The sequence below is a fragment of the Sprattus sprattus genome (assembly GCF_963457725.1).
Source record: "Sprattus sprattus genome assembly, chromosome: 3".
Taxonomy (NCBI): domain Eukaryota; kingdom Metazoa; phylum Chordata; class Actinopteri; order Clupeiformes; family Clupeidae; genus Sprattus; species Sprattus sprattus.
This window is the reverse complement of record NC_137922.1, coordinates 7,353,196-7,379,238: the sequence shown is the minus strand read 5'-3', so window position 1 is coordinate 7,379,238 and position 26,043 is coordinate 7,353,196. Positions and strand designations below refer to the sequence as shown.

General features: G+C 42.1%; 1 protein-coding gene across 1 annotated transcript in view; it reads left to right on the top strand.

Annotated features, from left to right (window-relative positions):
• The window catches only part of negr1 (neuronal growth regulator 1), a gene marked incomplete at both ends in the record, with an annotated part of 115,571 nt that extends 89,893 nt beyond the window's left edge, over positions 1 to 25,678 (top strand). Inside the window, one exon of the mRNA XM_080836063.1 lies at positions 25,578 to 25,678. Coding sequence (XP_080692189.1) covers positions 25,578 to 25,678 — 101 coding nt within the window. The remainder of the gene's footprint in view (positions 1 to 25,577) is intronic.
• Positions 25,679 to 26,043: the final 365 nt, after the last annotated feature.

Below are 26,043 nucleotides of genomic sequence, written 5' to 3'. Positions count from 1 at the left end.
GAGGAGGCACTTATAGTGGAATGTCCTGTAGGGGATTTGTGTGAGATTATTGTGGTGAGCATTGCTGTGAGTGACGTGTTTTTGGGAGGATTTTAATGAGGCGTTTGCATCAGTGATTCCGTGTCGGGCGTTGTGCCTGTCAGAGGGTGGATCGGTGCGAGGATCATCTCTTTACACAGCGCTTGACATGCAGGCTTATATAGCCACCGAGATCTCACATGACGTACAGTAGCTTTCACTGGAAAAGCCCTCAGCACTGATTTCTATTGGTACGTCCCTTTGGACTCTTCAGCTGGTGAGCTGGGGATGATTGACAGGTGTCAATCCAGTGTAGGGACATGGGTTTGTAAACATCCAGCTGCTGTAAGTTCTAGCGTCTGACCCTACCACTCCTCCTCTCTGTTGTTCATCTCTTCACCCTTTTGTCTCACACAGCTCACCTGATGCCCAGGAAAAGATGATGCTAACGGGTCCTTTAGTTTTGCCCTGATATTATAAAATGTGTTGCGATCTGCCATTTTGTCTGAAAGAATAATTGAAATATCTTTTATCTATTATCTATGTCAACTTGAAATTCTAGCTGGTTCTAAAGGTTGAAGGGGGGGAGTATTGTTCTTATCCTTCCCAAAGCCCAAACCTCGGTCGGAGGGATGCCAGTAATGGATTAAATCATGCGGAAGACCCCACGGCCAGCTTAATCCATCAAAAAGAACCTTTGGTTCTAATTTTAATATTTTAAATGTATCCCTCTACTTCTGAACTGTACATCGTGTAACCCCCTTCTGCCATACACCGGCTGGTATTAAGAATGAATGAATGATTATTCCACAATCACTTATTTTTTTCTGGCAATGCACTGCTTTTTTGGTGTTCTGCGGGTTTCTCATTCAGATGTCCGACATTGTTATGATGCATTCTATTTACCTCAGAACTCTGAGCTGGGAATGGCATCTCACCCAGTTAACAGGGTTCCAGAAGCAAGACGGAATGCAATACCAGTTGTTGTTAGCAACTGTTGCCAGATGTTAGCAATACAAGTTGATAACAACAAATGACGCGATCATTTGCGCATACAAACACCGTAGCAACATGTCCACAGAAGAGGCTTCGGTGTGCAACTACAACCGCACCGTTAGAGTAGTAGTAGTTTTGCCTTCAGGTGGCTACAGTTAACCTGACTTGTCAGGCGCCAAACAAGGGTTTACTGTCAGTGAGGGTTTCATAATCATTTCTTTCTAGGTGCGGAATCAATCATTATGACAACAATCAATACCGCTTTCAACCACCGACATAAACACACACACACACATGGCTCCGCTGTTTTCCATTCACCCTGTTAGCGCTCGCGGCTACCCCTACACTGGCAGAAAATACCCTGTCTGTCCACAGCGAACACCTGTGATGTGTGAGAAGGTTACCACAGAGGTTGCTTGTGTGTGTGCCTGTGTGTGTGTGTGTGTGTGTGTGTGTGTGTGTGTGTGTGTGCATCCCCTCTCCTATCCCGTCTTCAGATGAGGCAGAGACTAGTCACGGACAGCCCTGCTTGAGGGCAGATTCCAGGTGGACGAGGCCCTATCAGAGAGTTCAAATCCTACACAACCAGACTGAACTAATCGCCTTTGCAGCCTCCGTGCAGCCCTTCACTGCCTTCTGTCCAGCCAATCGACTCGATGTGATTTGTGCATACACTGGTATGGAGCCATGCTACATCATTTCCTACCCCTTTTTCATGGACATTTGGTTCAGCTGTAGCGGGTGCCCAAGGCCAGCTTGACTTCATCTCTGATGCGCGCTGGCAAATGGAGAGATCCCTAAGTCAAGCGATCTTAAGTGAGTCAGAGATATGTAGTTCAGAGACATTCCTCTACACTTAAGCAGGCTAATCACGTTTTTTTTTTTTTCAAGCAACCGCCGTCAGGATTCTTACCTGTCTGCTTGTTTCACAGTCTAAAGGGGGGAATCTCCTGGTGCAGATGTGCTCTTCTCAGTAATGTCTCCTCCCTTATCAAACTTTCTCTCTAAACCCTGCAGCAAACTCTCTCTCTCTCTGGGATGGATTCACTGGCAATACATCTGAAGAAAAGCTTAGCTTCACTCGCGGCTCTGCGCTTTCCGAGTGCGGTTACGGTGCCTGTGCTCATTTGATAGATTTAGATATCAGGCCTGACCCATCGTGCCTCCACACGGAAGCAGAATACATCGACAGACATGTCTGTGCTGCAGCTGTGATGCTCACGGCAGGAGTCCTCAAGGGTGTGTGTGTGTGTGTGTGTGTGTGTGTGTGTGTGTGTGTGTGTGTGTGTGTGTGTGTGTGTGTGTGTGTGTGGTGATGGGTGGATCAAAGAGACACCGAGGGTGACAGACTCCGCCACGGGTCTGGCTCTGATCTGGCAAAGATACGGAGGGACATTGTTGCCATCCATTTGTGCCAGAATCTGCAGATTACTTAATCCAAAACTAAGTCCACACCAAAGTAAGCAATGGGAGGTTATACAGTACAGTACAGTGAGTATTAAATCAAAAGCTTTAAAAAAAAAAATACAGATTGTGACAGACATCTGGCTTCACAGTCTAGATCTGGATTCACACTTGAAGCAGGCTAGATCAGCTTCAGAGAGAGGCCTCAGGAGCACAGTGAAGGGGGGGTGCTCTTAAGAACTATGTGTCCCCTCTTAGACCGTGATGGTAAATCCTTAGTTGCCCAGTTTGAGGAATCTCAGTAGCGGCACCACTGAGACCCCAGGACTAGATTAACATGTTATGGCCCAAGGCTACACCTGCGGTCTTTTGCTAAGTATGTTCATTAAATTCCATTCAATTCAGTTCACTTCAAAAATCATGGAGCCCTTTAAAAACTGAGAATGACATCATCAAGGCGCTAACCCGAAGCTTAGGCTTGAAACCCCATAAGAGGTCTCTGTGGAGACAGGCACATCTTCCTCTCAGCGCCAGGGATGCAGGAGCAGAACCCAGCTCAACACAGGGGGTGGAGGGAGGGCAGACGAGGAGAAGGAGTGGTGTGGGGACGGAGAGATGGAGGAAGGGGATGAAGAGATGAGAGAGGGAAGGAGAAGGAGGAGTAAGGGAGACAAAGAAAACTAGGAACAGGGTGAAGGGAAGACAAGGAAAAAAGATGAAGATGTTTGCATTGAATATTTTATCACCTGTCTGAATGTGATGACGATGCTATGGTGTAACTGGGGACCCTGGAGACTTGACGCTCCATGAAGGTTGTTTTTGTGCTGTAATATTTTAATTAAACCAATTTTATTGACTTACTTCTTGATGTTTTAGTTGAGTTTGTCTTCATTACTGGGCTTAACTTAACATCCTAAACCCTGACACCATCTACCAAAAGTCAGTTCCATTTCCCAAAGCTATAAACACTATTCCCTTATTTTCACACATGACTCAGATCTGTTGCACTTTTTGTAAAAAAAAATCTGGCTGCACCATGTGCCCATTTAGGGTGGGAACACACATGGGCGTCTTTTTAAAAACGGGACGCTAGAAAATGCATAGATTCCTATGGTACGGCGCGCTTTGCGTGTGCGCCTTTTCTCCAGCGCGCTTGCGTCTTTGTAGCGTTTTTTTAGGTGCGCTTAAAAGTTGAACTATTCTCAACTATTGAATAGAGTGGCTTTCTTTTACTATTTAATTTCACATACTGCCTGCTCAGTTAAGTTACCTTCCTGACGGTGTTGTTAACGATAACAGCTTGGTTGGGCTGACAAGCTCAAATTGCACACCTGGCGAAAGAACTGCTCCACTGCTCTGGGCAATACCAAACTTAGACTATCTGACTTTCTGGTTCCATGGAGGATGTTGTTCTGCTCAGCTGTCGGACGCTCCTTATCATAACCTCCAGTGGCTGAGCGGTCGGTTGACTGACTGCTGGTCTGTGTGTGGAGAGAGAGACATGTTAAGTGGTGTCTGCTGGTCTGTGTGTGTTGAGAGAGAGAGACATGTTAAGTGGTGTCTGCTGGTCTGTGTGTGGAGAGAGAGACATGTGGAGAGAGAGACATGTTAAGTGGTGTCTGCTGGTCTGTGTGTGTTGAGAGAGAGAGACATGTTAAGTGGTGTCTGCTGGTCTGTGTGTGGAGAGAGAGACATGTGGAGAGAGAGACATGTTAAGTGGTGTCTGCTGGTCTGTGTGTGTTGAGAGAGAGAGACATGTTAAGTGGTGTCTGCTGGTCTGTGTGTGGAGAGAGAGACATGTGGAGAGAGAGACATGTTAAGTGGTGTCTGCTGGTCTGTGTTGAGAGAGAGAGACATGTTAAGTGGTGTCTGCTGGTCTGTGTGTGGAGAGAGAGACATGTTAAGTGGTGTCTGCTGGTCTGTGTTGAGAGAGAGAGACATGTTAAGTGGTGTCTGCTGGTCTGTGTGTGGAGAGAGAGACATGTTAAGTGGTGTCTGCTGGTCTGTGTGTGGAGAGAGAGACATGTTAAGTGGTGTCTGCTGGTCTGTGTGTGGAAAGAGACATGTTAAGTGGTGTCTGCTGGTCTGTGTTGAGAGAGAGAGACATGTTAAGTGGTGTCTGCTGGTCTGTGAGTGTTGAGAGAGAGAGACATGTTAAGTGGTGTCTGCTGGTCTGTGTGTGGAGAGAGAGACATGTTAAGTGGTGTCTGCTGGTCTGTATTGAGAGAGAGAGAGAGAGACATGTTAAGTGGTGTCTGCTGGTCTGTGTTGAGAGAGAGAGACATGTTAAGTGGTGTCTGCTGGTCTGTGAGTGTTGAGAGAGAGAGACATGTTAAGTGGTGTCTGCTGGTCTGTGTGTGGAGAGAGAGACATGTTAAGTGGTGTCTGCTGGTCTGTATTGAGAGAGAGAGAGAGAGAGAGAGACATGTTAAGTGGTGTCTGCTGGTCTGTGTTGAGAGAGAGAGACATGTTAAGTGGTGTCTGCTGGTCTGTGTGTGGAGAGAGAGACATGTTAAGTGGTGTCTGCTGGTCTGTATGGAGAGAGACATGTTAAGTGGTGTCTGCTGGTCGGTGTGTGGAGAGAGAGACATGTTTAGTGGTGTCTGCTGGTCTGTGTGTGTTGAGAGACATGTTAAGTGGTGTCTGCTGGTCTGTGTGTGTTGAGAGAGACATGTTAAGTGGTGTCTGCTGGTCTGTGTGTGGAGAGAGAGACATGTTAAGTGGTGTCTGCTGGTCTGTGTGGAGAGAGAGACATGTTAAGGGTTGTATGTTAACTACGGCGTACATCTTGTGACTCTTCTCTGCAATCATGGCCAAGTTCAGATATTCTCACAGAGAATATATTCTCACAGAGTCTTTCCCTGCTGCTGTTATGAAGATCCTGCACTATGAAGCGGCCGAAATTATACAACCTTGGCTTCGACGTTTTCCACCTCTCCGCCCTGGAGTGCTCCATGTAGGTCAGAGCGTTGAGGTTCTGGGTGTCAGTCAGCGCTCAAGGGGAAATGCCATTCCCACCAGCTGCAGGTCACAGGTGCCAACAACGACGCTACTGCTGCTGTGGCTCTTATTCCTTCCTAAAGCTTCTTCCTTCTTCATTCCATGTCATGTCGAGGCCTCGTTACCACCTCGAACCTGCGTTATTTTCTTCCACCCGAGGGCCCATCCACTTCCCCTGACATCCCCTTCCCCTGACATGACAAGAGGGTGTTATATGGAAGTGGTAAAGTACACAAGTGGCATAGAATGGTAACAGTAGACATCTTTACTCATGGTTACAACCAAACAACCATTGCCTTTACATGGCGTTAGAATGAAAAACATAAAAAAAAACCGAATTATTTGTGCCTGTGAAAGTCTTGCAGAGTAGTGCAATTTTCATGTGCACTGCTTATCATCAGCTCGTAACTCCGAACTCTTGTAGTCTGCAAACACACTGCATCCATCTGATGGAAAGGTTTGAGCCGTGCAAGAGTTTCAGTGGCCTTCAGCATGCTACACTGCAAAAAATGAGCTTTCAAAAACAAGAAAAAATAGTAATAAAATGATGCAAATATTGCTTAAAATAAGCTAAATTATCTGCCAACAGAACAGGAAGATTTGGCTTACTAAGAGTTTCAAAAACAAGTTAAAATAGCTAGCCTCAAAGATCCCAAATATATCTTAAAACTAGTGTGGCCAGACTAAGAATTATTTTCTCAAAATGTAGGAAATTGTGCTGAAATTTGCCAAATGTTAGCACCATACTCTTGAAATGAGGCTATATAAGCCAATTTATCTCGAAATCAGTACAACTACACCTAAAACAAGTATATATGCCTAAATTAAAAAAAAATAAGAATTATTTCCTCGAAATGTAGAAAAATGTGCTTGTATTCAGCAAATGACAGCAACATCATCTTGAATTGAGGCTATATGCTAGGCAATTTAACTTGAAATAAGTTCAGCTTCTCTAAAAACAAGTGCATTTGCCTAAAAACAAAAAAAATTAAGAATTCTTTTCTCGAAATGTAGAAGAATTTGTCTGTATTCAGCAAATTATAGGAACATCATCTTGAAATAAGTTCAGCTTCTCTGAAATCAAGCGCATTTGCCTAAAAACTAAAAAATATAAGAATTATTTTCTCGAAATGTAGAAAAATGTGTCTGTATTCAGCAAATGATATCAACATCATCTTGAATTGAGGCTATATGCTAGGCAATTTAACTTAAAATAAGTTCAGCTTCTCTAAAAACAAGTGCATTTGCCTAAAAATTAAAAACAATTAAGAATTATTTTCTCGAAATGTAGAAGAATTTGTCTGTATTCAGCAAATGATAGCAACATCATCTTGAAATAAGTTCAGCTTCTCTAAAAACAAGTGCATTTGCCTAAAAACTAAACAAATTAAGAATTATTTTCTCGAAATGTAGAAAAATGTGTCTGTATTCAGCAAATGATAGCAACATCATCTTGAATTGAGGCTATATGCTGGGCAGTTTATCTTGAAATAAGTTCAGCTTCTCTAAGAACAAGTGCATTTGCCTTAAAACTAAAAAAATTAAGAATTATTTTCTCGAAAAGTAGAAAATTGTGCCTATATTCAGCAAATAATAGCACCATCATCTTGGAATAAGGCTGTATGTTAGACAATGTATCTTGAAATCAGTAAAGCTATACTTAAAACAAGTACATTTGCCTAGATACCAAAATAATTATTTTCTCAATATCTAGGACAATTTGCTTAAATTCAGCTATTTTGTTATTAGCTTCATTTTTGGGCTTTTGTGCATGTAATCAGATAGGACAGTAGTGCGATACAGGATGCTAGCTGGAGGGAGGGATTGAGAAATTACCGCAAGTTGGACTCGAACCTGAACTCTTACCTGTAGCCCCATCAGACCCATTCATGGTGCAGGGTTGCTACTGCGTGTGCCACAGCTCCTTCCCTAAAACATTCATCTGTTGAGGATATTGGCATTTTTTTTGGAGAGATTTGAAGTCAATGCAAATGTGCAATTGATCATTGAAATAATATAGATTTTGCAGATAGCACAAAGAATGCTTCAAATATTTTTTTATTAGTAACTTCAACCTAGACACGGTTGCTATGGTATAAACAGCTGCAAATGCTATCTGCACAATCTCTATTATCTCAATGATCAATTGCACATATGCATTGACTTAAAAACTCTCCAAAACAAATAACAATATCCTCAAGAGATGACTGCTTTAAGGTTGGAGCTGTGGTGCAAGCGGCAGCAACCCTGCACCATGAATGGGTCTGATGGGGACACAGGGAAGAGATCAGGTTCGAGGCCGACTTGCAGTCGTTTCTCAATCTCTCCCCCCAGCTAGCTTCCTGTCTCTCTCTACTGTCCTATCCGATTAAAGGCAAAAAGCCCCAAAATTAAGCTTAAAAAAATATTTGTCCTAGATATTGAGAAAATATTTCTTACAGTATCTAGGCAAATGTACTTGTTTTTAGTGTAGCTTTACTGATTTCAAGATAAATTGCCTAGCATGCAGACTCATTTCAAAAGGATGTTGCTAGCATTTTCTGAATATAAGCACCTTTCCCTCAATATTGAGATAATAATTCCTAAATATTTTTGGCATCTAGGCCAATGTTCTTGTTTTTAGTGTAGCTTGACTGATTTCAAGATGAATTGCCTAGCATGCACACTCATTTCAAAAGCATGTTGCTAGCATTTGCTGAATATAAGCACCTTCCCCTCTATATTGAGATAATAATTCTTAAATACTTTTGGCATCTAGGCCAATGTTCTTGTTTTTAGTGTAGCTTGACTGATTTCAAGATGAATTGCCTAGCCTGCACACTCATTTCAAAAGCATGTTGCTAGCATTTGCTGAATATAAGCACCTTCCACTCTATATTGAGATAATAATTCTGAAATATTTTTGTATAGGCAAATGTACTTGTTTTAAGTGTAGCTGTACTGATTTCAAGATAAATTGCCTAGCATGTAGACTCATTTCAAGATGATAGTACCTGCATTTGCAGAATATAAGCAACTTTTTCTTCATTTTGAGAAAATCATTCTTATATTTGTTTTGGTATCTAGGCAAATATACTTGTTTTGAGTGTAGTTTGACTTGTTTTAAGAAAAATTGCCTTGCATGTTGACTCATTTCAAGATGATAGTACCTGCATTTGCAGAATATAAGCAACTTTTTCTACATTTTGAGAAAATAATTCTTATATTTTTTTTGGTATCGAGGCAAATTTACTTTTTTTGAGTGTAGTTTGACTTATTTCAAGAAAAATGTTCTAGCATGCAGACTCATTTCAAGATGATGCTACTAGCATTTGCTGAATACAGGCACATTTTTCTCCATTTTGAGACAAAAATTCTTATATTTTTTTGGTATCTAGGCAAATATACTTGTTTTGAGTGCAGTTTGGCTTATTTTAAGAAAAATTGCCTAGCATCTAGACTCATTTCAAGATGATAGTACCTGCATTTGCAGAATATAAGCAACTTTTTCTACATTTTGAGAAAATAATTCTTATATTTGTTTTGGTATCGAGGCAAATTTACTTTTTTTGAGTGTAGTTTGACTTATTTCAAGAAAAATGTTCTGGCATGCAGACTCATTTCAAGATGATGCTACTAGCATTTGCTGAATACAGGCACATTTTTCTCCATTTTGAGACAAAAATTCTTATATTTTTTTGGTATCTAGGCAAATATACTTGTTTTGAGTGCAGTTTGGCTTATTTTAAGAAAAATTGCCTATCATGTACACTCATTTCAAGATGATGTTACTAGCATTTGCTGAATATAAGAACATTTTTCTACATATTGAGAAAATAATTCTTAATCATTTTTTATTTTTAAACATTTGTTGTTGATCGTGGGTTGTTTTGTTTTCAATATCCACCATTTCAAGATGATATATTTTGGTCGAAACATCATGGCTAATCAAGTCGTGGTCCCACACTTTGCACAGGCCACTGAGTTGGTTGCTGAGAAGCTGGTTGATTATACCTCTTATTACACAATCAGCAGCAAGAGCCAAACTTGGGTCCAAGTAAAATAACACCTTGGGGATGTAAAAGAATTGCACAACAGTTCAAATGACTCGTAGTGTGTTCCCCAGATATCACATGGCATTTGTATGGCCAGTTAATGTAATGGCAACCGTTACATTGCAAATGAGATGTGCTCACTCACTTGATCCTGCTTAAGGATGATAATGTCTGTTCTTAAAGCAAAAGTTTAGCATAGTTAAATACTGTCTTTGCACTGTATAGTATTTTGTCTACATGAATACATAATTGCTGTGCTTTATATACAGTATGTATGTAATATACAGTATATGTAGAGATGAGAATGATAAAATGCTTGAAATAAGAAATTCTGACTTTGACAAAGCAGTTTTGTACTTGTCAGTGGGGATAAAACTGCCTTGTAATAATGCTATTCTAGTTTCAAGCATTAACATGCTCAGAACCAATAATAAAATCTCAGTAACAAGTAATAAACCCTTATTAAGATAATGTAGGACAGAAACGCTTGAAGCAAGTGAAATGTTCTAACACAAAAAATGCCTGTAAGAAGAAATAACTTGTCAGACAAAAAACAAGCATATATTGCCTTGATTAAAGATATTTTATCATGCTAAGATTTCACTTTTTGCAGTGTAGGAGAAGAGAATCTACGGGTTGAAAGCTCTGTCAAAGTGTCTATTTCAGCACCTGCGAAACCAATAATGAAACGTTTATTTGGCTGTCAGCTAAAGCTACCTGGGGACCTCCACTGAGTGTGCTGGTGTTCGAGCGTGGGTGTTTGCCTTGCACTCTGATGACCCCTCGTTCCAGTCTCACAAAGTAGTAAAGTGCTTCTTCATTTCACAGCTTCTCTTCTCTGAGAGTTTGGGTCAGGATGAGAAATAATAATGAAGTAGGAAATACTGACGAGTACAGGTATGTAGATGTAGTATGTAGAGTATAGGTCAAGCACTGGAAGTGACCGGGGCTGAGAGCAGAGGACTGTCCATAACACTGCATGCTCCCATAGTACGCAATGTGTATTTGTGTGAGTCACAATCTGGTTTCATCTGAAGCTAAAATCACCTTTGTGTTGTGACAAGGTGGGTACATCTTTTATAGGATGGGCCGAAGAAGGCAGGATATATCAGTAGTGGCTTAAAGCATCATTCAAGTGTTACGCAGCGTATTTGGTCTTGTACTATATTGTACCTATTTAGCCTGATACTGTAAAATAATTGAATGCTACATGGACAGTCATCTAGCTGAATCATTAGCTGAGCTGCTGTGGAGATTGGGTTTGACAGTTGGCATTCCTGTCCATATTGATAAGCAATGGCAAGCAATGACAGTACATTGACATTTTCACTGTCAGTTTATTTGACTACAGTACATTGAGGAATATAAAAATGAGACAAATTGTACATGTGGCGTGTCTTTCTCATGCCCATACCAAAAAGCAGTGACAAAACATAGTGATGTCCTTCTTCTGTGCCTGTTTTTCCCCTGCTTCCCTGTCGGGGAGTCAAGTTCGGTTTGAACTTTTTATACGATGTACAAAATTGCCTTGAAACTTTTCATTTGACAATGAATGATAGCCAACCTGTTCATGGGTTATAGTCTGAAAGGGATGAATAACTCTTTTTTTTTTTTTTTTGTCTGAGAATCACTTCAAAGAAGTAATGCAATCCTCCTGTGTAATACTAGAAAGGTCTGTACATCATCCAGGCTGAAATCAGGTGTCTCTCTCACACTGGCCCATGGACACTTCAGGTGGCTGGGATTATAACTCAGAACACTCATATTATTTAGCTCTCGCTGTTTTTTGGTCAGGTTTCTGGTTTGTTGATTACAAATGAATGGAATCGTAATCACTGCACTCCTCTGCTGGCTATGAACCATGGCTGTGTACAAATACAAACGATTGCTATTCATTGTTCTGAGGACTGAGAACAAATTCTAGACACTAGGGTCAGTTACGTATGTGTGTGCAGACATAAAATGCCAATTACATTTGATTCAACATGATACAGCATGATTAAACAAGTGGTACGATTGGTACTAATCGCTGTTGCTCTTTCCTATGTTTCAGTTTTAAATGTTTTTAGCCTTTTCACCTTTTGTTTCCCTATGGCTGTTCTGGGGATCATGATGACCAATTAGTACTCATGAGCAGAAGCAAAGAGATGAACAGAACTGTGCTAATTGATTTTTCATTGAAAAGGCGTTTTTTTTTATTTGTTTTTTTCAAAACAGTGTGCCTCTGAAGCCAACAGAGGAGCTGTGGGAGATGTTGGCTGCAGGGCGAAGCCTGGCCATTTTCGGCAGTGTGAAAAGCTTGGCTGCTCTAGTGCAGTGTGCGCTTCTGAGGGGGGGGGGGCGGGGGGACTCTGTGAGCGTCCAGGCTCAGGGCTGCTCCCAAGGGCTAGCCTTCCGGAAGAGCACTACAGTCCTGCAGTCTGTGAACTCAGTGGAGAGTACTAGAGCCCAGTCCACACGGCAGACTGATTGCCATGATTCCACCAGGGGGCTTTGAAGTTGAACTTGAAGAAACACACTGGCCAGGGAAGTAGTTTCAGCTCTGGCCAGACAATATGTCTGCAGCCACTTCATAATAAGTGTGCGGAGGTAGTCTGAATTAACTTTTTCACAAATGTTTCATGTACATGTATCAAGTATCATGTAGCTCCTCTACTTGGAGAGGTCAACACGAAATATACTGCAGATCAAGGTAAGGATTAGGATTAGGATTAGGGTTAAAATTAGTAATGTGGAATACTATGCTTTGACATGACAACTACATAGTACTTAGTATTATTTACTTGTAATACATAGTACTGCTATTATTTCTTATTTATGTATACGCTATAGTAAGGATGCCTAGTGTAAATGGGTCATGAGTTTTAACATGGAGGCAGTATTGGGTCTCTCAGGCATCTCAACTGCAGACAACCAACCTAAATTAAACTCACATACAATGAATTGCTTACCAGATGCTTTTAACCAAGGGGGATTTACAGTGCAGATATACATTTAATCAGTATGTGAGGTCCCTGGGAGTTGAGTGTGTTTGATATCATCAATGGGGCCCCCCCCCCCCAGGCAATTCACTCGTGGTTAGCATACGCTTCCAAAATGCTGCGATAATGTTTTTGTCTGAAAGCAACGTGTAGTTAGTCGTAAGTCAGCTGTAGTTGTAAAACTGTATGCTCCTCTTGCTTTCCTCTCTCTTTCTCTGTCTTGTCTCTCTCTGTTTCTCCCTCACTCTCTTTACCTCTCTCTCTCTCCCTTTCCCTCTCTCTCTCTCCCTCACTCTCTCTCCGTATCTCTCTCCCTTTCCCCCTCTCTCTTTCTCTCACTCTCTCTCCCTCTCTCTCCCTTTCCCTCTCTCTCTCTCCCTCACTCTCTCTCCCTCTTTCTCTCTCCCTTTCCCTCTCTCTCTCTCCCTCACACTCTCTCCCTCTCTCTCTCTCCCTTTCCCCCCCTCTCTCTCTCTCTCACTCTCTCTCTCTCCCTTTCCCTCTCTCTCTCTCTCTCTCTCTCTCTCTTTCTCTCTCTCTCTCTCTCTCTCTCTCTCCGATGTGAAAACATGGCATTTGTGTGTGGATGCCACCGCCTGTCCGGTGGGCACCTCTCCCAAGGACTCTGGCCTCTTTCTGTAAATCAGTCATTTGCTTTGGTGTCTCTCAGCACTGCTGCCACTAATGAGAGGTCCAGTCCCCGGTCCAGTCCCTGGAGTCACGGCGCTGATCCTCTGCATTATGACATCATTATGTCTGTCTGGCCGGGGCCTGTTTGTCATACTGACCAGCAGACGCTTTCCAAAAGGGGCCAACCCACTTAGATGCAGACGTCAGGGCAGGCCCGCTCGGCCCCGATATGGGCCAGGGTTTTAGAGCACGCCCCAAATCTACAAGCTGGTCAGGTTGTCTGCCGTCTCAAAGCCATTGGGATGTCTGTGTGTGTGTCTGTGTGACTGTGTGACTGTGTGTGTCTGTGTGTGTGTGTGTGTGTGTGTGTGTGTGTGTGTGTGTGTGTGGCAGTTGGCTGGAGGTGCTTTTGATATTGAGTGATGCCCTTTTATAGAGCATTTTTTGGAGGTTATAACACTTCACCCTGACAGGGAAAACATTTATCCTCGTGCATTTTTAGAGAGTGTGTGGACCCACTTCAGAAGTCATGAAATGGAGTGTGTGTTTCCCGAGCGGTTGTGGGAATGCTAAGCGGACACCATGAGAGGTTGTCATTTGAAAGCTCTGTGTGCAATGGCAATAAATCCTCCAAGGACACACACCACGGCAGCACAGAGGGAAGCAGGAAGCTGCTCACCCAGCTGATCAGTAAATATTCATCAATCAGTCATATTACATATTCAGAGCATTTCCAAAAGATTTTCCATCTTTGTCTCCCTGTCACCCTCTCACTCTCTCTCTCTCTCTCTCTCTCTCTCTCTCTCTCTCTCTCTCTCTCTCTCTCTCTCTCTCTCTCTCTCTCTCTCTTCTCTCCCTATCACTCTTTCTTTTTCTCTCTATTACTCTCCCTACTCTACCACTTTCTTTCTCTCTCTATCTCACATACCCTTTCTCTGTTTCACACTCTCTCTCACTTTCATTACTCCTACCTCACTCTTGCTCTCATTCTTAAGCCTTCCATCTTGTCTGTCACACACGCAAACGGACACACACACACACACACACCGCGCCCTCACACACACACACACACACACACACACACACTCACACAGACACACACACACACTCACACACACACACACACACACACACACACACACACCGCCCTCACACAGAGACATATGATGACATTTTTAATCAGTCGTCTCCAGTGCCGAACATGTCCTTGCCTAGCTCATCTTGTGGTGTTAATGTAATTTGTAAATTAGCTAACATTGTGAGTCATGCCCCATGGGAGAAGAAGCCTAGGCGCTTAACCCTGTAACACCAGTGGCAAGACTCCGCGCACCCCTCTGTGGTGCTAGCTGGAGGTTCCATTAGCGGCATTTTGTGTGACGATCATTAAGGAGGCCGAGGAGGGAAGGGTGCCACTGGCAAGAGATCTAACATGCGCCCCAGGGCCACGGGAGAGCAGGAGAACTAAACTCTCTTTCTACGCTTCCCCTCCAAATGAGTGCTGCTAACAGTCAGTCGCAGTCGGTTACCCAATCACATCGCATGCCTTCTCTTGATGAATATTCAATCCATTTGAAGGCTGTTTTTTTTTTTTTTTTTTTTTTTAAAGGGAAAGAAAATCTTGAAAATTCTTGTTTTTATCCTCAATGTTTGGATAAATGTCCTTAATGTGGGAAATGTGAAATCGGTTGGGTTTCTCTTTGGCTGTTGCTGCTGCGTTTTAAATGAATCTGCAAGACACGAACACTACAGCCCCAGTTCCAACAGCAAAGGTTGAGAAGGTTATTTACTAGCTTAGCTGTTGATTTCTAGTGCTCGTACATGTCTCCCAAGCGATTAGATTTTGATAGTCTGTCCTTTGCTTTGTTTGTTGACATTTGGGTGATTGATGTGGGTTTAAAGATGAATAACATGCCTCTATGAGAGGCAAGATGAAACGGTCATATTCCTGAGCTGCCCAAGAAGCTGTCATTATCCAGCCACTTTCCACATCTATAGAGGAAGGAAAAAGCACTTTGATCTATGAGAGGATACAATACAAATTAACAAGTAGCCTGCCATTTAAGGCAAACGAAGACCAAGCAGAGATTGCAGCAAATTTAAGACATTTTTGATGTATTAAAGGCCATTGAGTGTTAATGTATTCAGGTTATTGCTGTATACATATACAGTAGACGCTATATTAGTTTGGGTTAAAAAGGAAATAAAAGGATATCTAGGCAATCTGTGTTTACGATTGTTTCTTTTGAACGGTCAAGGCTGGCTTGTAGGGTTCCGTACAATGTTTTCACTGAGAGGGTGAATAGTAATGCATGCAGGGCTGTTGTGATAAAATAAAAATGATGTGGGGATCAAAGTAAGGTGAAACCACGACATAGTGGTACAAAAATAATTGTATTCAGCATGTTTGTTTATTTATTTGTGGAATGGACATTTCCTGGGGAAAATGAAAAAATGGGTTAGCAGCTGCCTTCAGGGCAACGTCCAGTGTTGCTATAGGCTACCGCTAGGTGCACGGGTCCTGTGTAGCAGTACAGGCTGCTATAGGCTACCGCTAGGTGCACGGGTCCTGTGTAGCAGTACAGGCTGCTATAGGCTACCGCTAGGTGCACGGGTCCTGTGTAGCAGTACAGGCTGCTATAGGCTACTGTTAGGGGCTTTCTAGGGAGTTCCATCACTGGGTGATCCCTGGGGCTTTACTGTGTGGTTCATACACACATTTAGAAAGTGAAGCTGGAATTCATTGTGAAACAAGACTATGGAAGGAATAAATATTGTCAGGAAGTTTATTAATCACCATATTAATCACCAAAACAGTCAAAGACAGTATGAAAGAAATCAATATGGTTAGTCTATGAAGAGTCACCACAATCACCATAGAGACAGTATGAAACTATGAAAGACCATATGAAAGAGATAAATATAAAGTTTACGAAGTGTACTAATCACCATATAGAGAGTGTTAAAGTATGAAAGAATGAAAAATATAGCAAAATATAGCTACTTTCAGTTTGAATATAGCTACTTTCAGTTTGAATATTATACTTTCAGTTTGAATACACTACTTTCAGTTTGAGTATGCTACTTTCAGTTTGAATATGATACTTTCAGTTTGAATATGCTACTTTCAGTTTAAATACAATACTTCCAGTTGAATATGCTACTTCCAGTATGAATATGCTACTTTCAGTTTGAATATAGTACTTTCAGTTTGAATATAGTACTTTCAGTTTGAATATGGTACTTTCAGTTTGAATATGCTTGCCCTTGTTACGCAATAGGAAACTCTATCTCTTGCAAAGACTGTCTATAGAGGTGCATAAGACTGTATATAGAGGTGCATTTAGCCTCCACTACAGCCCTGCATGCAAGTTAATCAGTGTACATATATAATCGCTATAGGCTTTGTTAGGTATGTTGGCAAGTACATTAATTAAAGCTCCCTTTGACTGGTTATCTGCAGCTGGTGTAGCAATGGCAAACTGCCTCAGTCCCTTGAATCATTTCTGTGCAAGATGGGGCACTTTGCTGTAAATGACAAATCCCGTTCTCGATGTGACTAATCATTTAATTAAAATTTGCAAGTAGTTAAATGCTGTCTGACCAAAATAGAGACAGTCTCCATGAATCAGGCCGGGGGAAGTGAAGCAGACCCATCAGGCAGATCGATAGCTCCCGGCTCCAGTTCACGACCCCGCCGCTACCCCGGCCTCACTGTGGAGCTTTTCCTCTGTTGACGCCATTTTGATTTTGATAAGTTAAGACATAAAGGCAGGGTTGCAGCTGGGGTTTTGTGTGTGTGTGTGTGTTTGTGTGTGTGTGTGTGTGTGTGTGTGTGTAAAGAAACAAAATACATCCATCCAGGGAAGATTTCACTCTCAGTCTAAAAAAAACATAGCAGCACCGAGCCTGACAATGTGAGAGAGGTAACAGGCAAGGAGGCGGACGTGTAGGCAGTTATATCTCGGCGGGAGAGAGAGACAGAGAGACAGTTAGAGGAGAGGGGTGGCTGCGTGGCTGTGTTCACCAGGGTCAATATTCAAGCCTCATTTGTCAGGAAGCGTCAAGGCAGCCCAGGCAATAATTTCCTACTCCGTGCCTGAGAGGGGGATGAACACGGAGGTGTAACCGTGCCGGAGAAAGGGGGATGTAAAGCGTCTGCTGCCCACGGAGGCCGGCTCCTGACAGCACTCGTGGCGTGGCACGGCACGTTAAAGAGCAAGTGTCACAGGCAGGGATGTGGTATTTATGCCGGCGTGTAAGTCACACACAGATAGTGTCAGGGTGTCACAGAGGATAAGCCAGCCAAAGAAAGGATGGATTTGGGGGTGATAACATTTTGAAAGCTCTCTCTCGCTCCCACTCTCACTCTCACTCTCTATTTGAATGTGTTTGTGTGTGAGTGTGCATGTGTGTGTGTGTGTGTGCGTGCGTGTTTGTGTGCTGTGAAAAGGTTAGATTGTGTAATGAAGTTTGCTCTCTGACTGATTTGAGAGTCCCCAGGTCTTTTTTCCCTGATATTTGAATGGAAAGTCTGAATAGACGTGAATGTGGCCAAAGGCATTGAACTCTCTGGGTTTTGATTTGTGCTCAATAGAGACATTCACCACTCCCTGTTTCGATTATTTTCATCGCCCGTTAAGTGGATGTTATGAAGGAGAGAGCATGTTTGTTGTCTTTCCCTGTACAGTCCTCATCAGGCAGGATTTGAAATCCACTGCAGATAGTTGCCATTCTGAATATATATGCTAACTTAAACAGTAGTGTGTGTCCCACACTGGAATACAGCTGCAGTCGATTGATATGCAGAAACGTCAGGAGTCATTCCGTGGCCGTAGATAAATTGCCATCTCCCCTGTCTCGTTTGAACTGTTTGTAAACGACCCCCTTGCTCGTCCGGAGATTGGAAGGCTCTGGCTGAATTGATTTTTAGTATGCTGAGGAGGGCCTCTCTCTCCGAGGGGCTTTAAATAACCCGGGATCCTGAATGAATGCACCTTACTCAGGGACACTATAGCTTTTGTCTCCGCATCCCTAGGGGCAGTGAGCAGCCAAGCACTAGAAATAAAATGGAGACTATTCAGATGGTCCAGGTTTTCTTTTTTTTTTTTTTCTTCCTGCTGCGCAATGAAATAATATTAAATCTGTTATGGCCTAAGGTAACCTTTAGTCTCATGCTAACAAAGTTAAAGCTAATAAAGTTAGCTTACTTATGCTATTGGAGCGGGTACACCTTACCCCCACTGACTGGTGACTTCCCTAGGTCAGCCCAATAGTAGGTGACAGCTTAGCATAGCGTAGCATACCATTCATTCCCCTTATTTCACCTGCCATAAACTATTACGTGTGTATGTGATGAGATAAAAAAATCTGCATTCACATTTGGACCATGCCTTTGTAGCTTCCACTAATGCTGGGGGATGCTTATGGGACCATCATAGGCAATGCCCTTTATGGCCCGGCATCGAGTCAGTGCAGGTGGTGCCAGCGATGTTAATCTTCCAGGCGGGACCGAGCGCAAACTGTTCAGCCATCCCTCAGGGCCAGCCCGAGGATAAGTGACCTCTGCGTCAGCAAGGCCAGAATCCTCAGCACTGGTCGGGTTACAAGGGAATCAATTTTAGCCCCTAAACCGCAACGAAAGAATTACTGTGATGGAATATCAATATGAATGTGTTCCTCGCCCACTTCATCTGTTTCTATAGGATCTTTCCAATTAAGTGTGGAATGTTCCCCAGCCTTGTTTGAAAGTCTAGCACTTGAAGCTGTAATTAAATCCAGGAAACACAGATCTTCAAAACAGCTTCTCGTGCAATGCACTGATCGTATTTGCTTATGTGTCAGAGCCTAGCATTCTCCGTCGAGGCCACTGTGGATGAAAAGAGAGTATCACCAAACACCACACACTTTATGTCAGGCAGTGATTTAGCTTAGCTGGTAATTATCTAATGAGCAATTTTACACACTTCGTTTTATATTTCATCACAACGCCTTCTAATTCTAAAGGCAATATGGTATCATTGCAGCAGCAACCATAACCTCCGCCAGAGCTTACTTAAACACACCCTTGTGACTTTCTAAGTACACCACTGAGGGCAGTGTAAAATAGTTATTATTTGTGTGTAACTGCACATTGAGTGCTTATGTTTACCACAGCCTCATTCCTAAAACTGAGCCAGGAAGGTTTAAGTACAGCGTCTCCTTATAAGTACAAAGTCACCTGGTACATTTATTCATCAGGTTTATCTGTGGAGTTATTCGTCAGAGTTTCCCATGTGACATTGACTGAACTGTACTTGGCAGAGTTGCTTTAACTCTAATATGTTATATTGTACTTTCCCTGGCAGTGTTGCTTTATCTCTAATATGTTATATTGTACTTTCCTTGGCAGTGTTGCTTTAACTCTAGTATGTTATATTGTACTTTCCTTAGCAGTGTTGCTTTAACTCTAATATGTTATATTGTACTTTCCTTGGCAGTGTTGCTTTAACTCTGATATGTTATATTGTACTTTCCTTGGCAGTGTTGCTTTAACTCTAATATGTTATATTGTACTTTCCTTGGCAGTGTTGCTTTAACTCTAATATGTTATATTGTACTTTCCTTGGCAGTGTTGCTTTAACTCTAATAAGTTATATTGTACTTTCCCTGGCAGTGTTGCTTTAACTCTAATATGTTATATTGTACTGTACTTTCCTTGGCAGTGTTGCTTTAACTCTAGTATGTTATATTGTACTTTCCTTGGCAGTGTTGCTTTAACTCTAGTATGTTATATTGTACTTTCCCTGGCAGTGTTGCTTTAACTCTAATATGTTATATTGTACTTTCTCTGGCAGTGTTGCTTTAACTCTAGTATGTTATATTGTACTGTACTTGGCAGTGTTGCTTTAACTCTAATATGTTATATTGTACTGTACTTGGCAGTGTTGCTGCAGTGGAACAAAGGCCCAGTAAGAAGAAGTGACTGCAGTCATACTTTCATCAGTGCCCTAAATAAAATAAAATAAAATAAATAGTTTTTAATAAGTAAATAGTTTCCTCATGTTTAAATTCAGGGCTAGAACAGACAAATGATCCAAAAGAATAGCCGAACAGGATATGTTTGCCAACCAGTTTAAAAAGCAACAAGGACAGTTATTGACTCCTTGTGTTGTGAGATGTATCAGTTGCAACAGTTTGAATTCACTGCTCCCATATTTAATGCCCATAGGTATAGGAGCCAACATGGAGTCTTCTGTTTTCTGGTGTAATTTCCCTGGAAATGACCTCTGCTGGATTTCCCTCTGCTCTCTTTGTGCATAGAGTCTCTGTGATGTCTTAAAGAGCCCTGCTGTGCTCCTGATTAAGTCATGCTCAAGGCCAGAGACACACACACACACACACACACACACACACATAAACATACACATACTAACCCACGCATATACACATGCACATACACTCGCACACAAACACACACGCACACACACTCCTCTGCTAAGCAGCTCACACAAACACACCACCATGTAGCCCACCCCTCAAATCCCATATGATGTGATGCTGAAGGAGGCCTGTGCTTCTATGAAATCCTCAAAGGGACTGACTGTGTGTGTGTGTGTGTGTGTGTGTGTGTGTGTGTGTGCCTATAACCCAGAGGTACAGTAGGATCTAAAAACAGCTGCACAGAACTCCTCACCCCGCCAGCTCTATATTTAGCTCCTTGGCGTGATTCTTTAGGTTCATTAAGGAGAATTATAGATTCCGTGTGAGATTCTGCTTTATATTCACTTTGTGTCGTGAATACATACTACAGAAGCAGACTTCTGTACATTCATCCACTGCTTATTGCGTGTTATGATATCAGCCATTAACGTCACGTGTAGTGAGCACAATGGTATGGTGACGCGTGCTGTGTCTATTACTATGGCAGATGTAGTTTGTCTAGTGAGTAGTGCTCATTAAGTATGTATTATGACCTGTGTATCTGAACAAGTAGTTTGCTAGCTTTCCTCTTTATGTGGCATTTGAGTCATTGGTTGTGCTTATCTTGATGCACTTAAATATGGAGATATATTGCTTTTTTAATTTATGATATTTGTTAATCTATTTATTAATTGTTATTTTTTATTATTTAGCTGTGGAAGAAGTCTGTTGCTGCCCCTACTGTATCGTTGTCTTTGTGGCAATGACAATAAAGTTATTTGATACTTGATACTTTGATACTTTGATATCCGGGTATTGTATTGCTTTGTTGTATAAGCCTAGTGGGGATATAGATAGATAGATAGATAGATAGATGGATACTTTATTAATCCCGAGGGAAATTCATGGTTGGGGGGGGTTCAAGAAGTGAGTTTCCTCTCAGTAGAGCGGTTGATGGTTTGCTGGGCTGTATTTTCAGGGGCAGGCTGGACACAGACGTGTGGAGGACGGTGTAGGCTCTGAGAAATGTTTCATCAACCTGGCAGGACTGGATCAGAGAGGCAAAAGGTCACTGATTGATAGCCGAGGACAGTGAACCTTTCACTCAGAGTTTTAAAAGACAACCCTCCCTCACCTCAAAAACACTCCAGTGTCGGAAAGAGATGGCAAGACTGTCCAGAAAAGAAGGCAAGCTTTCACCATCTAGCCAGAGTAATAGAATAACCCTTAACGTACTAGTCTTGTGTTTATTATCTATTCCTTAGAGGGAAGAAACAACTGTGAGGGTAGAAGCCAGTGAGCACCGAGCGTCATACCAAACTGACAATGCATCCGAAGTATTCATTGCCATTTACTTAACATTCAGTTGTTACTTAACATTCAGCTTGCTAACTTGCTTTTATCATTCCTTCCCTAAAGATGTAATTGGAATTGCAAACACCTATTTTATTTTCAGATACCCAAGCCATAGGGAACACTATTTGCAATGAATATGTTTAAGATGGCATCAGTATTAGGGAATCCCCAGAGACAAGTGGATACGAAAGCTTTGGCTGTTGAGGAACTATTAGCAGGCCCAGAGTGGACATCTAAGTGGACATCTAAGCAGTTACCCAGAGTAGAAGACCAGCAGTGATGGCAAAGTGAGAACCTGGATGAAGCAGGAGAGGTTGCTAACCTTGTTAGAGTAATCCACCACGTTCTCTTCCCACACTATAGAGCATTGTGAACTTCTAGTGTTGGTCCACTCCCAGTACAGTTCGCAAGCAGACCTTGTGCATATTTTATACGGACCAATCAGCCACCGGTAGGCAGTGGCTAAGGAAGACTTGGGTGTTGATGTCCAAAATGGTATGATGTTATAATAATGTTACTTTAGATACAGATAGTTTCAAACTTAGTCGTCACAGTGGAGTTAGGTAAAATAACTCCCGAATGATAGAAGATAGCTAGTGTGTCTAGTCGGAGCTAAGATGAGACTGTAAACCAAAGTATGTTTAAGTTAGCTTTCCAAAAGATGCACACTGTAATCTAGATGACAATTCAGGCTGAGAGGGAGGTTGGAGTCGGCCTTGGGACGGCATGTTTCTGTTTCGCCGAGAGTGTCAGAATGACTTGTGCCCGCTCTGACTATTAGATCTCTCATTTTGTTTTCCAAACACTCTCTAGAGTTGTGCTCAAATGTATTAGCAATTCAAAGGAGAAACAAATCAAATCTGAGATGTGATTAGGGAATGTCGCAAGAGACTAATTGTAATTCCTCTCTCGCGTGCTGCTCATGTAACTCTTGCTATTGGCATAATCAAGAATCAGTGCGTTGTGTGATTGTGTGTTGAGCTAATTTAAACTCGATTAGTAGGATAACACAGACCCTGACATGCAAGATTGGTCAGTTGGTCGCCAAAATGAGCAGATTAAATGGCTTTCGTTTAATTGCTGGATGAATATTACTGACATGATTTGCTGATACATTAATCCGTCATTTGTGCTGTTATCCATTTTGATTCTTCTGCATTACTATTAAATGGAAACAAAACAAGCAACCAATTAACTTAATACAGTACAAATATTTGGCCACACCTCCAATTGTGTTTCTCATTTTACGGTGTAACTTTATGTTTAAGTATAGTGTACCTTCTTGGTAATAACAGTACACTGAAGTGGTTATAGGGATATAATTATAATCAGAGGTAGCATTGAGGCTCAGTAAGAGCTGTTATATTATAATATAATAATATAATTAGTGTGTACTTAGTCTTGTAGTCACAGTGTACCACAGGCTGTGGAATATAAAATGTTACCAAATTGTCTTCTTAGTTAGACAAATGGCTTGGCAAATATATTGTTATATCCAGGCCAATACATCGATCGGTCTAAATATCTAATCAATTATAGAATATGTCTCATTGCATAATCAATGTCAATCTCACATTACGCGTGAGTATCATCAATACTGTCAGCTGTTCACCCTCTGTAGGCCCAGTTCGCATGATAATGCTATGAATCACCCCAGTCTCAAGCCCATCTCATTGGATCTTGTGTGAAATATGGTTTGCAGTTGGCCTACTTCTCCAGCCTGTGTCCTGGCCCAACATGTGCGTCTCCTCCGTAGTTGATGAAACCGGTGCTGGGCTACTTCCTCAGGGGCTATCGGCAGCAAAGATGATACACTATGGCCACTGAACCATATAAGATCATTGGGTTTGCTTATACATAAAAAGATGCAATCTGTGTCAACAAGATTTTGATACGTAACGTTGCACTGGGATGGTTGCTATTACAAGACCATTAAGTGGGACAGGGGACTTTTTTCTCATCTCAACCAATTAAAGGTTCTGAAAAAATAGCACACTTTATGAATATTTATGTAACTGATTTGTAATACGATTTGAAAAAAAAAATAGCCTTTAAGTTTTTATGTTTGTTATGTCTCATTTGCCTTAATTGAAAGGTGGGCCATATCGTTTTTGGACACAAGAGTTAATTAAAACTGCCATTATTGTTTGTGTGTGTGTGTGTGTGTGTGTGTGTGTGTGTGTGTGTGTGTGTGTGTGTGTGTGTTTCTGGACACAAGAGTTCATTAAAACTGGCATTCAAGCCAACAGAGCCACAACAGCATTGACTGACTTAGACACAGTGGGACATTAAACAAGTACAGAATGAAGTGCTGCGATGAAGCAGGCCGTGTGAGCAGTGCCATTAATTACTTCTGGTCCTGGGTAAAAGTTGCGTGGTCTTTGTGTGCGTCAGAATCATCCCTCAAACGAAGGCAATTATGCAGAGGTTTACCAACCCAACAGATCACGGCAGACGGCTCACTGCGCAGAAAAGCCCCACCGTCCTTTGGACCTTCAGTGGCCATATGCTGTATCCACTGTTGATGAAGAACTCCTGCCTAACTGTTGTAGCAGGCAGGTGCTTATGGCACAGATTATTGTGTTCCACTGGCAGCACAGGAGAACGGAAAAAACAGAGAACCGAGAAGGAGGGGGACAAAAAAAAAGAGAGAGAGAGAAAAAGAGGGGTGCGTAGAGGATATGAGCTGTTTCCATGGTTACCATCTCCCTCTCGCAGCCTAGCAGAACTGTGTCATTATCCAGTGCTATGGGTGGAAGCAGAATGAGGCTGCAGTCTGTGGAGCGGTTTCCTTTCCAAGCCTGCCCATGCATTTTATATGCGCTACCTCCACAAATTTGCCCCGAGATTCAGCCTCACCGCAGCCTCTGTTTGCTGGCGTCTCGTACCTGTCTCTGGGCAAACACTAAATGCCATCTTCAAAAAAAAACACGTGGCAGTGCCATCGAGCTGATGATTAAGAGTGTTTATTTATTTTTTATTTATTTGAAGAGTAGTTTTAGATAATGCGTCTGCCTCTTATTATTCTCTGCGCACACAACTGAGCAATCAATGACATTATAATCAAGAACTCATTTTTTTTAAAGAAGTGCAATGATCCTTTCTTTGTTGTCAATACATCATACAAAAAACAATCATGTTCTGCTGGAGTTGAACAAACACAAATAATCTCTCTTTCCCTCACTATGCATGTGTGTGTGTGTGTGTGTGTGTGTTTGTGTGTGTGTGTGTGCATTCACATGTGCATTCACGTGTACAGGTGCATGCATGTGTGGAAGGTCCACATCAATCATATAAATTACACACACTCTGTAAATAATTGTGCCCCTTAAAGCAATGTTGTCCCTGATAGTGTGAAGTCCTCTTGCGGGGCTTAGGAGCTATCCCAGAAATGAGGCTGAGCGTTCAGGAAAGTGGGCTGAGAGACCGTGCCTCTGAGCTTTCCAAACATTCCCAATCCAACATTGCTCTGCCCACAAAGAGCCCTCCTTAGTCCCTCGCAGAGATTCTGAACTAGCCTTCACTAACACCTCAGAGACAAAAATGGTTAGCTTTTAGATCTGAGTAACACAAACGGGGAGGCATGGCCAACACAGCACACAGAAAAATGCTATATTGAATCGCTGCAATGAAAATATGTTGGCTTTCAACACAACTGTTCTGAGATCAATGGCTGCTTATTGAGGGAGAGAAGGCATTTGGCAGGCGCTGGAGCGCTGGAGCGGTTGTCCTAATCAGTGTCTCTTGTTTTTGTTTACAGCGCCCAACACGGCACCATATGGGAGCGCGGGGAGCGCCGGCGTCCTGCTGTCCTGCCGATACCTGATCCTGGTGCTGTCCTGCGTCGTCACTGTTTACTAGTCCGCAGACGGCCGCACACACAAATGACTGTAAAGAAAAAGCCCTCCAGCGCTTTCACAAATGGCGCTGATTACTGGGTCCAGTCTGGTAGAGTTTGTTCAAAAACAGCGTGGGATATAATCAGCGTTACTTGTTTGTGGGGATGGTCTATTTTGTTTGGTTGTTTTTTTTGTTTTTGTTTTGTTTGGCTGTTTTGATTTTTAGTTTTTCTTCCTGTGAAATTTTCCATTGTGTAAATAGTTATGATTTACGTTTTTTTTTTTTTTTCTTACTTTCTGATTACCCACTTTGTGAATCAGTTCACATTGTCACCCCCCCCCCCCCCCCCCCCCCCTCAAAGCAACAATTTTAGCCACACTTTTACA